This window comes from Nerophis ophidion, linkage group LG15 (assembly GCF_033978795.1).
Source record: "Nerophis ophidion isolate RoL-2023_Sa linkage group LG15, RoL_Noph_v1.0, whole genome shotgun sequence".
NCBI lineage: Eukaryota > Metazoa > Chordata > Actinopteri > Syngnathiformes > Syngnathidae > Nerophis > Nerophis ophidion.
The window spans coordinates 43,553,092-43,567,970 of NC_084625.1; the positions used below are offsets into that span (position 1 = coordinate 43,553,092).

At 41.8% G+C, this 14,879-nt stretch overlaps 1 protein-coding gene across 1 annotated transcript; it reads right to left on the bottom strand.

The window, feature by feature from the left end:
- On the bottom strand, nucleotides 1-9,934 carry tyms (thymidylate synthetase). Its single transcript, XM_061922203.1, has 7 exons — nucleotides 9,588-9,934; nucleotides 7,183-7,256; nucleotides 2,093-2,267; nucleotides 1,936-2,037; nucleotides 1,691-1,866; nucleotides 1,561-1,632; nucleotides 1-1,482 (listed from the first exon to the last, which is right to left on the bottom strand). The coding sequence occupies exons 1-7, from the start codon at nucleotides 9,754-9,756 to the stop codon at nucleotides 1,345-1,347; spliced, it is 906 nt and encodes a 301-aa protein (XP_061778187.1). The 5' UTR covers nucleotides 9,757-9,934; the 3' UTR covers nucleotides 1-1,344.
- Between the last annotated feature and the right edge of the window lie 4,945 nt (nucleotides 9,935-14,879).

The following is a 14,879-nucleotide window of genomic DNA, read 5'->3' on the forward strand; positions in this document are numbered from 1 at the left end:
TAATTGAAAAACAGCAGTCTTATTTATTACATAATTACATTTGTAATACACATTTCTTTACAAGTAGGCCAAATGGGAGGAAAGTTAACAAATCTTTAAATAATTACTTAAATGTGCCATTAATTACAATTGGAATTAAATAGTTACATTTGTTATTAAATGTGTCATAAATGTTTTTAAGTAAAAATTGTATTACTTTTTTATATGAATTGATGAATATAATGAGACATTTAAGTAGTTATTTAAAGATTTATTGAATTTTTGTCCCATTTACCCCTTGACAGCGCTTCATGAATTTAATTGGTCTTTCAAACAGGGTGGGCGGAGCTAACACAAATCAAGTCCAATTTGGTCGAAACAAAGTCTTTATAAAAACATGGCAGCCAAAGAGGATATAGACTCATACTTTTTTGGGGGAGTCGGTGGTTGGTATTTTAGACTGAGTATTTGGAAGCAAGACCTGCAGATCCAAAGCATGTAGTAGTTAAAGTGGAGGAATTTATTCAAGTTGTCGGAGTTATTGATAATATGAATTCAGAAAGGGCTGAACTAAGGTTAAATGAGACAAAATTAGACAAATTAAATAATTACTTATATGTGTCATTCATTGATTAAGTAATGAATTACTGTATTTTTCGGACTATAAACCGCAGGTTTTTTTCATAGTTTGGTCAGGGGTGCGACTGATACACAGGAGCGACTTATGTGTGAAATTATTAACACATTACCGTAAAATATCAAATACTAATTAGGTCATTCACGTAAGAGACTAGACGTATAAGATTTCATGGGATTTATCGATTAGGAGTGACAGATTGTTTGGTAAACGTATAGCATGTTCTATATGTTATAGTTATTTGAATGACTCTTACCATAATATGTTACGTTAACATACCAGGCACCTTCTCAGTTGGTTATTTATGCGTCATATAACATACACTTATTCAGCCTGTTGTTCACTATTCTTTATTTATTTTAAATTGCCTTTCAAATGTCTATTCTTGGTGTTGAGTTTTATCAAATACATTTCCCCCAAAAATGCAACTTATACCCCAGTGCGACTTATATGTTTTTTTCCTTCTTTATTATGCATTTTTGACAGGTGCGAAAATACGGTAAATTGTGAAATCAAGTCATTTTTTTATAGAATAAATTAATGACACGTTCAACATAATCATCTATTTGATTCCAATTATAATCGATCAATGACACATTTGAGTCAATATTTTAAGAGCTTTTTCAATGTTAATATTTTAAAATATATTTTTTTTCAATGTTCTCCCATTTTGCCCTCTATCTAGTAGTTAGTACCTTTCACTCTTTTTGTTTTTAATGTCATCTCTCTCACACGGCCATCTCCATCTTGATTGTAGGATGGGGGTTGTAGCCCACAATTTCAAAATCCTCTGCACGGAAATCATCGATACTCTCCACTTTCCGAAGAATGTTCATTTTAGGGAAGGGGCGGATCTCCCTTTTCAGCTGCGATGGAAGAATGAGCCATTATCAATCAGAGAATGATTTGGCCTGGGTGAAAGTCTGGTTTCAAAAGCGGCCTACCTGCTCTTCCAAGGGTTTAACGTGGTTGGTGTAGATGTGAGCGTCTCCCAGCGTGTGGACAAAGTCGCCCGGCTGAAAGGAGGCGGGTTACATGTCGGGTGTTGGCAAACACTAGAAAAATGGAGGTTACCTTGAGGTTGGTGACGTGGGCGATCATGTATGTGAGGAGTGCGTAGCTGGCGATATTGAAGGGCACCCCTAAGCCCATGTCGCCAGAGCGCTGGTAAAGCTGACACGACAGCTCGCCGTCGCACACGTAGAACTGGCAGAGGGTGTGGCAGGGGGGCAGCGCCATCAGGGGCAGGTCTGGAACAAGTTCACAAGACCGTGAAACTCAATACAACACGCTCGTGTTCGTTCGTGTGCGGTCCCGACCTTTCGGGTTCCACGCGCACATGATGATGCGTCGGTCCTCCGGATTGCTTTTGATGGTGTCGATGACTTTCTGCAGCTGGTCCACGCCTTGTCCTGTGTAATCTACAAAAAAAAAATTGTCAAGCTTTTAAAACAAAAGTCAAAATGGGGGCAGTACCTGCATGCATGTTGGTGTACTCGGCACCAAAATGCCGCCACTGGAAGCCGTACACTGGGCCCAGGTCGCCCTCCTCCCGGTCGGTAAAGCCGCACTTGTCCAGAAAGCTTCGGGAACCGTTGGCGTCCCAAATCTTCACCCCTTTCTCAGAGAGCTCCTTTGAATTGGTCGACCCCTGTGTCAGATCATGTAAAACGCCAAGTTTGTATGCTGTTCTCTAAGGCCATGTCCACATGAACAAGGATCGTTTCAAAAACGTATTTTAGGGGGTTAAACCAATCTCCATCCATACGAGTGTAGTTTCATTACTGTCTGTCTACACACAAACACATACACCTGCTGGAAAAGCAGCCAGAGTTGACTTGGTAGCCTCGCACCTCTGTTAATATATTTATTTTGATATACTAGACTTACAATAACATGTACTTTATTTTTCCAATTATAATCCTTTCATTTTCTCAAAACTCGACAGTGCGCCCTATAACCCAGTGGGCCTAATACACAGAATAATTTCGGTTGTGCTTACCGACTTTGATGCCATTTTATTTGGTACATGGTAAAATGATAAGTCTGACTAATAGATGGCAGTCACACACTTGAGTCATATTGACTGCAATATGACTCAAGTTAACAACTCCAAAACCTTATATATTCCGTTTAAAATATAGAACATTACACACGGCGCTCAAAAATCTATCAAAATGTTTTAGTACGACTTTGGCCACACCGCTTGATGGATTGTACTGTGATACAGCATATGAGTATCAGGTAAGACATTATCTGGCGTTTTGTTTCACAATGTTGTGCAAAAGCGACTTTTCTTACCTTCTGGTACCTGCTGATCTGCATAAGTCCTGAAAATTTGCGAGCATCTGCATTTGTAGTCTGTGGTGACACCGTGGTCGATAAGCTTCTATTTCTCTATCTTCTTGTGTGGGACATTCATCCTCCGCTGTTGCCATTTCTAATATAAAGTACTTTAAAGTTTTTACTTATATCTGTCAGTAAACTCGCCATGAAAGCGCTAAAACATACTGGTGTAGTGAGTTTACATTATGCACCCAAGGAACTTTAGTTATTAGAGAGTTCCAGTCAGACGGTTTTTCACAGGACACATTTCCGGCATTGTTATTGCACTAGTGAGCCACGGATGAGAAGATGCTGCTCCGTTATTGATTGAAGTAAAGTGTGAATTTCATTAAAACAGTTAGCTCCATTTTTTGACACTTCTTCCACTCCCGTCCTTGCACGCTACACCGCTATAACAAAGATGACGGAGAAAAGACGCTGCCGAAGAGGAGCCAGGTAAATAACACGGCCCACAAAACGGCGCACTGTGAAGCAACTGTCAGAAAGCGACTTGAAGATTAGCTGTAAAACAATCTATGCAACATTTTGACCAAAGAACCACCATTAGATGTTATGTAGACCACAAGGAAGTGTTTTACATTCAGAAAAAAAAAATATATATATAACCCCTTTAATGCGCGCTATAATCCGGTGCAACATTGGTATGAAAATAGACCTGAAAAGACCCACTCATCAACATTGCGCCTTATAATCCGGTGCACCCTATGGTGCGGAAAATACGTTACATTATTTTTAAAACCTACACAAACCCTGGGAACAATATAAATCTATTTTTTTGTGTTTAAAGTGTGCATGCACGCCTGTGCTGCTGAATCCCAACACTCATGGAATTGTAACATGTTTCATCAGCAAAATAGTGATACATCACATGTACAGTGAAGTGTACATCTAAAATATACGTGTGCCACTGCAAAACTCATGTAATTTTAAACGCATTTAATAATGAATACAGAGACAAGTGCAATGAAGTGTATGTTTTGAACATTAACAAGAAGGAGTTATATGTCATGTTTTTTTTTTTAGTCCATCAGTCGCTTTATATTTGCTACTCAAATATTTGCTACTAACTTCATGGTCTGTCGTTAAATAAGGACTATAATATAAGATAATGTACCTTTCTTATGACACAAAGTATAAGGTCGTGGTTGTCAAAGATAGAATAGAAAGTCATTTATTGATCCCTGGGGGAAATTCAGATGTCACATTTGGTGGCAATCCGACAGCGATCGTATCCAAAACAGCTGACTCATTGGCGAGTGCGCCAGTGAGTTAATTAATGTGTCTTTCTTTTTAGTGTAGAGTTAAAATAGAAGCATGTTTACGTTCAAAAATGCTTCCATTCTTCTCCCTGCTTGCTTTCTTTGTTTTGTCAGGTCTACACTTTTTTGAAGCCTCTTTCTTTGTGCTGTCCTCCAAATCTAAACATCAGACATGGAAATGATCAGGTGGACTCTCGACTCAATTGACAAAATCTTTTCAACAAGGAAAAGAGGTCCTGGAGAGCCTGGGAACCATTGCTGCGGGGTAAGTGAGAGATTCCTGGGATAAATGGTAAATCATGTGCCTCTCAGTCCTTTCCATCGAGGATGTGGAAGACATCTACCTATTTGGAACCGTGATCGCAGGGTACTTGCTGAATGGGATAGGCATTGCTCTGGGGTATCGTCAAATTCGTAAGACGATGGCAGCCACTCAAGGAACCCCAAAGCCTGTCGCAACGGAAGGGTGCGATTTCTGAACTGAATCGCAAGATGGATCACATCATGGAAAAGCTGGTTGAAAGGGAAAAATTGGATATGAGAGCAGGCATGGACAAATAGAACAGACAAGCCATTGCAATGTCTGCTCGCAGAAAAAACAAAAAATACTAATCTACGATTTGACTCCCTAAATGGCCTTGACGCTGCAACAACAGTAGCAGGCTGTTCGGAAAACATCCCGCGAGGACTCCTCAATGATGGACGCTTTTGACCTCCTCAACGACACCTGGAGTTGAACTATGCTTGCATGCAGAGCGGTCCCAGGCCTATGGACACTACATCGTGATTACATCGTGTCGTGATTATATGTAACATGTTTATGTGTGCATGGCATGGAGGTTTTTTTCCCAACTCCAGACTAGGCCCCCTTAGGAGCCCAGTCTAGATTGTATTTTTTTACATATCTTCTTCCCCAACGTTTTACCTTTTTCCCATCTTTTACAGGGCGCCTCCTGGCGACCCATCAGCGTTCCTGTTCTGTAACCCTGTACACTTTTTGTTTGTCTAATCTTGAACGGGTTTGTGCTGAAAACATAGTTTTGTTGTACTTGCGCAATGACAATAAGGTCTTATCCTATCCTATAGTGCGTTTAAAGGCAGTGTTTTTGACCTTTGGAAATGACAGATGTCTGTCAGAGGACTCCAAGTCTCAGTTTGTACCATGTACACGCATAGACAAAGCGGAGAGTTTTGGAACTCTACAGTTTGGACAGTGATGGCAAAAGCCTGCATTTTAAAAGACAAAAGTATGCGTTTGTCTCTGGCACTCATCGAGGGCGGACGCCCCCCTTTCCTCGCCCTTATCTCTCCTGCTTGCTTCTTTGTCTGGCCTTAACTTTTTTTGTTGCCTATTTTTGCACTGCTCTCCAAATCACATTGGAACTCTTTAACTGGGCTCAACGAAATTGACAAAATCTTGGGTTTAGGAGAACCTGCCTATTGTGACGCAGCGGTTGGTGCTGGACACATGACGGACTCTTGGGAGAAGGAGTACCGCGTGCCTGGTGACCCTTTTCAGTCGAGAACTTGAAGATATCTACTTATTCGGAATTATGACAACACAACTGCTGATTGGAGTAAGCGTTGCTCTAGTTTGTCAACAAATTGGAAGTTGCTGGCAGGCTTCAAAGTACCCCAAAGCTGCCACAAATGATTGGAGGATACGGGAAGAACTGTCGACACTTGTGCTTTTGGATCACATTGGACTGTCTGCCCCGCAGGTTTGAGGACCTGTCATAGACAATTTATAGTGAAAAGCAAATTTTATTTTCACTTGTGTACAAAACATTCTAACTTGGATTGTTTCCCTGGCTACAAGACTCTCCCGAAGGACAGTGCGGCGAAGACACAACAAACTCCCTTCTTGTCTCTCATGGACACACACCTGTTGTTGTTGACTTTGGACTAGCGACTGCACAAACATCAAGGCCGCGGAACAGAGACACTGCAGGCTTACACACAAAGATGCATCCACAAAAATATACGCCTCACACATACATACCCCACCCCAATCCAACGTCCTCGGCGCAAATCACATAGGGGTGTTGAAAGGATGGTCAGCGCCTGAGAGCTGCGACCTACCACCATGACCCCGCACTCCCTTCCCTCTGTTGCTAGATATCTTGAGATGTACATTGTAATATGTATATGTGCTTTGTTATGGAGGTTTTTTCCCACTCCAGACTGGGCCCCTTAGGAGCCCATTCTAGACTGTCCATCCATTATCTACCGCTTATTCCCTTTTGGGTCACGGGGGGTGCTGGCGCCTATCTCAGATACAATTGGGCGGAAGGCGACGTACACCCTGGACAAGTCGCCACCTTAACCATTCTAGACTATTTTTTTTACTCATCCTTTCCCAGCATTTTACCTTTTTCTCCATCTTTTACGGGACGCCTTGTAGCGACACATCAGCGTTCCTGTTCTGGAACCCTGTACACTGTTTGTTTGTCTAATCTTGAACGGGTTTGTGCTGAAAACAAAGTTTTGTTGTACTTGTGCAATGACAATAAAGACCTATCCTTTCATTTATTAGGTATCCGTGTTTGTGTAGACATGGCCTAAAACATCCATCCATCCCCTACCGCTTGTCTTTTACGGGGCCGCGGAGGGTGCTGGAGCCTTTCTCAGCTGCATTCGGGCGGAAAGCGGGACACACCCTGGACAAGTCGCCACCTCATCGCAGGGCCAACACAGATAAGACAGACAACATTCACACTCACATTCACACGCTAGGGCCAATTTAGTGTTGCCAATCAACCTATCCCCAGGTGCATGTCTTTGGAGGTGGGAGGAAGCCGGAGTACCCGGACAGAACCCACGCAGTCAAGGGGGAACATGCAAACTCCACACATAAAGATCCCGAGCCTAGGATTGAACGCAGGACCTTTGTATTATGAGGCACATGCACTAACCCCTGTCCCACCATGTGCAACATATATCAGAATGTGTAAAACTTACCTTAATGAACCAAAGCAACTCTTCAAGTATGGCTTTCCAAAACACTTTCTTGGTGGTCAGCAGAGGAAACTGATCTAGAAGGAAAAAAAAGAGTCGCGTAGCCAATGTCTGTATTGGTGCAGTTACTGTATCACACAAGCACTACTGACTATTTACTATAGACGAGATAAAATTGGGTATTATTTTTAATAAACGACTAACATAAAAATGTCTGTAAACATTATGGGGGATGGCGTGGCGCAGTGTGGAGAGTGGCTGAGCAAGCACCCAGAGGGTTCCTGGTTCGATTCCCAACTTCTACCAACATAGTCAAGTCTGTTGTGTCCTTGACCAAGACATTTCACCCTTGTTCCTGATGGGTCGTGGTTAGCGCCTTGCATGGCAGCTCCTGCCATCAGTCTGTGAATGTGTGTGTGAGTGGGTGAATGTGGAAATAGTGACAGAGCGCTTTGAGTGCCCATTCACCATGCAGCGGTATAGCTCGGCTGGTAGAGTGGCCGTGCCAACAAATTGAGGGTTCCAGGTTCAATCCAAGACACTTTACCCACCTGCTCCCAGTGCCACCCACAGTGGTTTAAATGTAACTTAGATATTGGATTTCATAATGTAAAGCGCTTTGAGCCACGAGAGAAAAGCGCAATATAAATACAAACCCCGCTTCCATATGAGTTGGGAAATTGTGTTAGAGGTATATAAAAACAGAATGCAATGATTTGCAAATCCTTTTCAGCCTATATTCAATTGAATTCACTACAAAGACAAGATATTTGATGTTCAAACTCATAAACTTTTTTTTTTTTTTTTTTTGCAAATAATAAACTTTCATGGCTGCAACACATGCCAAAGTAGTTGGGAAAGGGCATGTCCACCACTGTGTTACATCACCTTTTCTTTTAACTACACTCAATAAATGTTTGGGAACTGAGGAAACTAATTGTTTTATTCTGAGCTTCAGTCGTTCAACAGTCCCGGGTCTCCGCTGTCGTATTTTACGCTTCATAACGCGCCACACATTTTTGACGGGAGATAGGTCTGGATTGCAGGCAGGCCAGGAAAGTACCCGCACTCTATTTTTACGAAGCCAAGCTGTTGTAACACGTGCTGAATGTGATTTGGCATTGTCTTGCTGAAATAAGCAGGGGCGTCCATGAAAAAGACGGCGCTTAGATGGCAGCATATGTTGTTCCAAAACCTGTATGTACCTTTCAGCATTAATGGTGCCTTCACAGATGTGTAAATTACCCATTCCTTGGGCACTAAAGCACCCCCATACCATTACAGATGCTGGCTTTTGAACTTTGCGTCGATAACAGTCTGGATGGTTTGCTTCCCCTTTGGTCCGGATGACACGATGTCGAATATTTCCAAAAACAATTTGAAATGTGGACTCGTCAGACCACAGAACACTTTTCCACTTTGCATCAGTCCATCTTAGATGATCTTGGGCCCAGAGAAGCCGGCGGTGTTTCTGGATGTTGTTAATAAATGGCTTTCGCTTTGCATAGTAGAGCTTTAACTTGCACTTACAGATGTAGCGACGAACTGTATTTAGTGACAGTGGTTTTCTGAAGTGTTCCTGAGCCCATGTGGTGATATCCTTTAGAGATTGGTGTCGGTTTTTGATATAGTGCCGTCTGAGGGATCGAAGGTCACGAACATTCAATGTTGGTTTCCGGCCATGCCGCTTATGTGGAGTGATTTCTCCAGATTCTCTGAACCTTTTGATGATATTATGGACCGTAGATGTTGAAATCCCTAAATATTGTGCAATTTCACTTTGCGAAACGTTGTTCTTAAACTGTTTGACTATTTGCTCACGCAGTTGTGGACAAAGGGGTGTACCTCACCCCATCCTTTGTGAAAGACTGAGCATTTTTTGGGAAGCTGTTTTTATACCCAACCATGGCACCCAATTAGCCTGCACACACCTGTGGGATGTTCCAAATAAGTGTTTGATGAGCATTCCTCAACTTTATCAGTATTTATTGCCACCTTTCCCAACTTCTTTTTCACATATTGCTGGCATCAAATTCTAAAGTCAATGATTATTTGCTACAAAAAAAATAATGTCTATCAGTTTGAACATCAAATATGTTGTCTTTGCAGGATATTCAACTGAATATGGGTTGAAAATACGTTGCAAATCACTGTATTGCGTTTATATTTACATCTAACACAATTTCCCAACTCATTTGGAAACGGGGTTTGTATTATTAGAGACTATTTACGTCTGTTGCTCGATGCCCACGACGAACAGCGAGGTGACGTCACAGTTCCCGCACAACGTAAATTAGCCAGTACACGTTTGACAACATATTTTTGGGGAGAACATTAGCTAGCTGACGTGGCGGTCTTACAACAAATGGACTACATGTCAACACAAACCAAACAAGACGTAGCCTTACCTCGGAGGCTGTATCGGGCCTGGGCGCCAAACACCGAAAGGACTCCGGTCCCGGTTCGGTCTCCCTTTTTACGGCCATGATCCAGGATCAACCGTACTTGGTTCAAATACCCGCGCTCGTCACAGATAGTGGCCGACGTACTCGTTTTTTTTATCCGTCTCGCACTCATTTTTGGTAGACTGGTCCAAGTACGTATCTGCAGTGGCGGGCATTTTGTGTCGAAAAAGAAAATAGACGTCTATGTTGTGGACGAACGTGATAAAAAAAAATACAAAAATTCGCGCCCTTGAGTTTGCGTTTGTTTTGTCGGTTTTTCTTCTTTTCCGGGACAATGGCTGTTGGCAAACAACCTTATTGTGCGCATTACCGCCACCTGGTGATATGGAGTGTGATAGAACCCAACTATACAGTGGGGCAAAAAAGTATTTAGTCGGCCACCGATTGTGCAAGTTCTCCCACTAAAAATGATGACAGAGGTGTGTAATTTTAATCATAGGTACACTTTAACTGTGAGAGACAGAATGTGAAAAAAAAATCCAGGAATTCACATTGTAGGAATTTTAAAGAATTTGTAAATTATGGTGGAAAATAAGTATTTGGTCAATCATTCAAGGCTCTCACTGATGGAAGGAGGTTTTGGCTCAAAATCTCACAATACATGGCCCCATTCATTCTTTCCTTAACACGGATCAATCGTCCTGTCCCCTTAGCAGAAAAACAGCCCCAAAGCATGATGTTTCCACCCCCATGCTTCACAGTAGTAGGTGTGGTGTTCTTGGGATGCAACTCAGTATTCTTCTACCTCCAAACACGACGAGTTGAGTTTATACCAAAAAGTTCTATTTTGGTTTCTTCTGACCACATGACATTCTCCCAATTCTCTGCTGTATCATCCATGTATCCATTTTGGTACAAACTCAACTTGTCGTGTTTGGAGGAAGAAGAATACTGAGTTGCATCCCAAGAACACCAGGCCTACTGTGAAGCATGGGGGTGGAAACATCATGCTTTGGGGCTGTTTTTCTATTCATCGGTGGATGACTAAATACTTTTTTGCCCCACTGTATCAGTGGTTCTCAACCTTTTTTCCGTGACGTACCCCCTGTGAACATTTTTTTAATTCAAGTACCCCCCAATTAGAGCAAAGCATTTTTGGTTGAAAAAAAGACATAAAGAAGTAAAATACAGCAGTATGTCATCAGTTTCTGATTTATTACATTTATAACAGTGCAAAATAATGCTCATTTGTAGTGGTCTTTCTTGAACTATTTGGAAAAAAAGATATAAAGATAACTAAAAAATTGTTGAAAAATAAACAAGTGATTCAATTATAAATCAAGATTTTTACACATAAGTAATCATCAACTTAAAGTGCCCTCTTTGGGGATTGTAATAGAGATCCATCTGGATTCATGAACTTACTTCTAAACATTTCTTCACAAAAAAAGAAATCTTTAACATCAATATTTATGGAACATGGCCACAAAAAATCTAGTTGTCAACACTGAATATTGCATTGTTGCATTTCTTTTCACAGTTTATGTACTTACATTCATATTTTGTTGAAGTATTATTCAATAAATATATTCATAAAGGATTTTTCAATTGTGTTTTTTTTTAGAATATTTAAAAAAAAATCTCCCGTACCCCTTCAAGTACCCCCAAGGGTACGCGTACCCCCATTTGAGAACCACTGCCCTACTCTATATCAGTGTTTTTCAACCTTTTTTGAGCCAAGGCACGTTTTTTTTCATTGAAAAAATGTGGAGGCACACCACCAACAGAAATCATTCAAAAATGAAACTCTGAAGCCGATATCGTCAATAAAAAGTTGTTGTTGCAATTGTTGGATATGACTTCAAACCAGGGGACGGCGTGGCGCAGTGGGAGAGTGGCTGTGCGCAACCCGAGGGTCCCTGGTTCAATCCCCACCTAATACCAACCTCGTCACGTCCGTTGTGTCCTGAGCAAGACACTTCACCGTTGCTCCTGATGGGTGCTGGTTAGCGCCTTGCATGGCAGCTCCCTCCATCAGTGTGTAAATGTGTGTGTGAATGGGTAAATGTGGAAGTAGAGTCAAAGCGCTTTGAGTACCTTAAAGGTAGAAAAGCGCTCTACAAGTACAACCCATTCATTATTTACTTGGGCAAATTAAGGCCCGGGGGGCCACATGCAGCCCGTTAAGCTTTTCAATCCGGCCCGCCGGATCCATCCATCCATCCATCCATCATCTTCCGCTTATCCGAGGTCGGGTCGCGGGGGCAACAGCCTAAGCAGGGAAACCCAGACTTCCCTCTCCCCAGCCACTTCGTCTAGCTCTTCCCGGGGGATCCCGAGGCGCTCCCAGGCCAGCCGGGAGACATAGTCTTCCCAACGTGTCCTGGGTCTTCCCCGTGGCCTCCTACCGGTTGGACGTGCCCTAAACACTTCCCTAGGGAGGCGTTCGGGTGGCATCCTGACCAGATGCCCGAACCACCTCATCTGGCTCCTCTCGATGTGAAGGAGCAGCGGCTTTACTTTGAGTTCCTCCCGGATGGCAGAGCTTCTCACCCTATCTCTAAGGGAGAGCCCCGCCACACGGCGGAGGAAACTCATTTCGGCCGCTTGTACCCGTGATCTTATCCTTTCGGTCATGACCCAAAGCTCATGACCATAGGTGAGGATGGGAACGTAGATCGACCGGTAAATTGAGAGCTTTGCCTTCCGGCTCAGCTCCTTCTTCACCACAACGGATCGGTACAACGTCGTGGCCCGCCGGATATTCCCGAATAATTTTTTTAGATCTTTAGGATCGAAACTTTAGCTGCCATTGTGATGTGCAGTGATGTTTTCTAATGACCGGAAGTCTTGAACTATAAAAAGTATTTCAATGGTTGGAATCTGCGCTTTTGTATGATATTTTATGCTAGTGTTTGTCCTGATATCAATATTATTTTGATACTTTTCGGTGCTTTTCGATACGTTCCTAAATAAAGGGGACCCGAAAAAATTGCATTATTGGCTTTATTTTTGCAAAAAACTCAGGGTCTGGCGGACCGGTTCTTTTCAGAGGCGGTATGGTACCAAATATGATATCATTAGTATTAAGTCTTGAACTATACTGTCAGGCTTTCTCCTGACAGTTTGTCTATGTTTTAGTTTTTTTCTCTGCATTTGTCTGTCTCCTGTGTGTTTAGTATTTCCTGTCCTTATTTCCTGTCTAGTGCTCTTATTTTGTCAGCTGCCTGTCCTGTTCCAATAGGGTTGTGTTCATCCTCAGCTGCGGCTGATTGGCACCTTGCTACACCTGTTGCCAATCAGCCTGCTCCTATTTGTACCTGCTTTGTCTTGTGTCAGTCGCTGGATCATTGTATTGTCATTCGGACTTGTCGTTGCCATATGTTGCTCTTGTCGTGTCTGTGATTCTTTTCAGCTATTACCTGTCATGCTACATTTTGTCCTGGTCGCCGTAGCGGTAAGCTGTTCTTGTTAGCCATTAGTTATTTCCAGTTTTTCTGTTTGCTATCCACCAGCTTCCATGCTAAAGTTCCTTTTTGTTTTCTGGCTTCCAGTACTAGCTCCCTTAGTTTGTTATTCCGCCCACGTGCGTGCTTTTTGTTTGTTCTTGTTTAGTTTTAATTAAATCATGTTTTCATATGCTATGCCTGCGTCCGTCTCTGCATCTTGGGGTTCATCACCAACTAACTGTGACATATACAAAGTATTTCAATAGTTGGAATCTGCACTTTTGCATGATGTATTAGTTACTATGGTAATTTAATTAGTTACTATGGTTTTTAAGTCACAGCAGCTCAGACTAGGCACCAAGCAGTGTGGTTGGGAAGCGTTTCCACAGAGTGCTACCAAAGCCTGAAATGCAGGTGTCAGGGACAGCCAGGGAAGGAGATTTTTACAACAAAGTTCTAAAGCTTAGCAATAAAACAGATTTATCAGATTGTAGGTGGGGTTTTTTATACCTTTCACATTCATATTTCGCTGTGTTTGTTGCAATTTTTTGTAGCATTTCGCTTGATAGTAAAATATGTTGATCGAGAGGGCGTGTGACGTTCATTTGTTGTCAATATTCCATGTTTTATCGTTCATAGTTAATATTGTCAATCCCGCATTCTTTATGTTCATTCTGGGTGTCTCATTCAGTTTAAAAAAAAAATCAAATTCCATTCTGTTTTTTAAGGTGGTCTGTCATAACGTTGTAGCATTCAATCAGACATTATTGTGAGGTTTTGTAATAGAGTTCCCAAAAATAGATATACCGGCCCCCAGACACATTTTTTTCTTTAAATTTGGCCCCCAAGTCAAAATAATTGCCCAGGCCTGCTTTAAACGCATCAATACAGCTCTTGTCTCAAAGTAGGTGTACTGTCAGGACTTATTTTGAGTTTTTTTTGCTGTTTTCCTGTGTGGAGTGTTTTACTTCTTGAGTTGCGCTCCTATTTTGGTGGCTTTTTTTCTTTATTTGGTATTTTCCTGTTGCAGTTTCTTGTCTTCCTTGACCACTATTCCCCACACCTGCTTTGTTTTAGCAATCAAGAATACTTCAGTTGTTTTCATCCTTGTTTGTGGGAACATATGTAACGGTTAATTATGTCTTGTAAATAATGCATTTTATAATGTTTTATTATTGTTATAATTACACAAAATGTGTAAGTTGCATGTAAATACCTGAATGTTGTTCGATGTTTTGTCAATGTGGAACCATTTTCTCGTTGTCCCTCCTACTGCAATAATTACTGTGACACCTGTCTTTTTATATGCGTTGGACACGCCTTCCAACTTCCCTTTCGTCTACGATAACGGGAGAAGTAGGTGTCCATGCGACAACAGAAAATATATTTTCTTGTTAAGAACTTAAGTTCACTTTCTTGTTCATTATTATACTTGTGTAGGGGCTCGACGATGGCAGAACATTATTGACAACAATTGTATTCTGTGTATTATCAGTAAAGTGCATCTGAGCAGCAACCCATGGTGTCGGTCGTGTTCCATAAAATCCACACAATCCAGAGGAGAGGACCATCGGTCAAACGTAGTTAATTGTCATGCCATGTTCGGATGTATTTTGTGGACGCTGTCTTTGCTCCGCGGTAAGTCTTTGCTGTCGTCCAGCATTCTGTTTTCATTTACTTTGTAGCCAGTTCAGTTTTATTTTTGTTCTGCATAACCTTCGCTAAGCTTCAATGCCATTTCTTAGGGACACTCGCCTTTTGTTTATGTTTGGTTTAAGCATTAGGTACCTTTTTACCTGCACACTGCCTCCCGCTGTTTCAGACATCGACAAGCAATTATCTACCT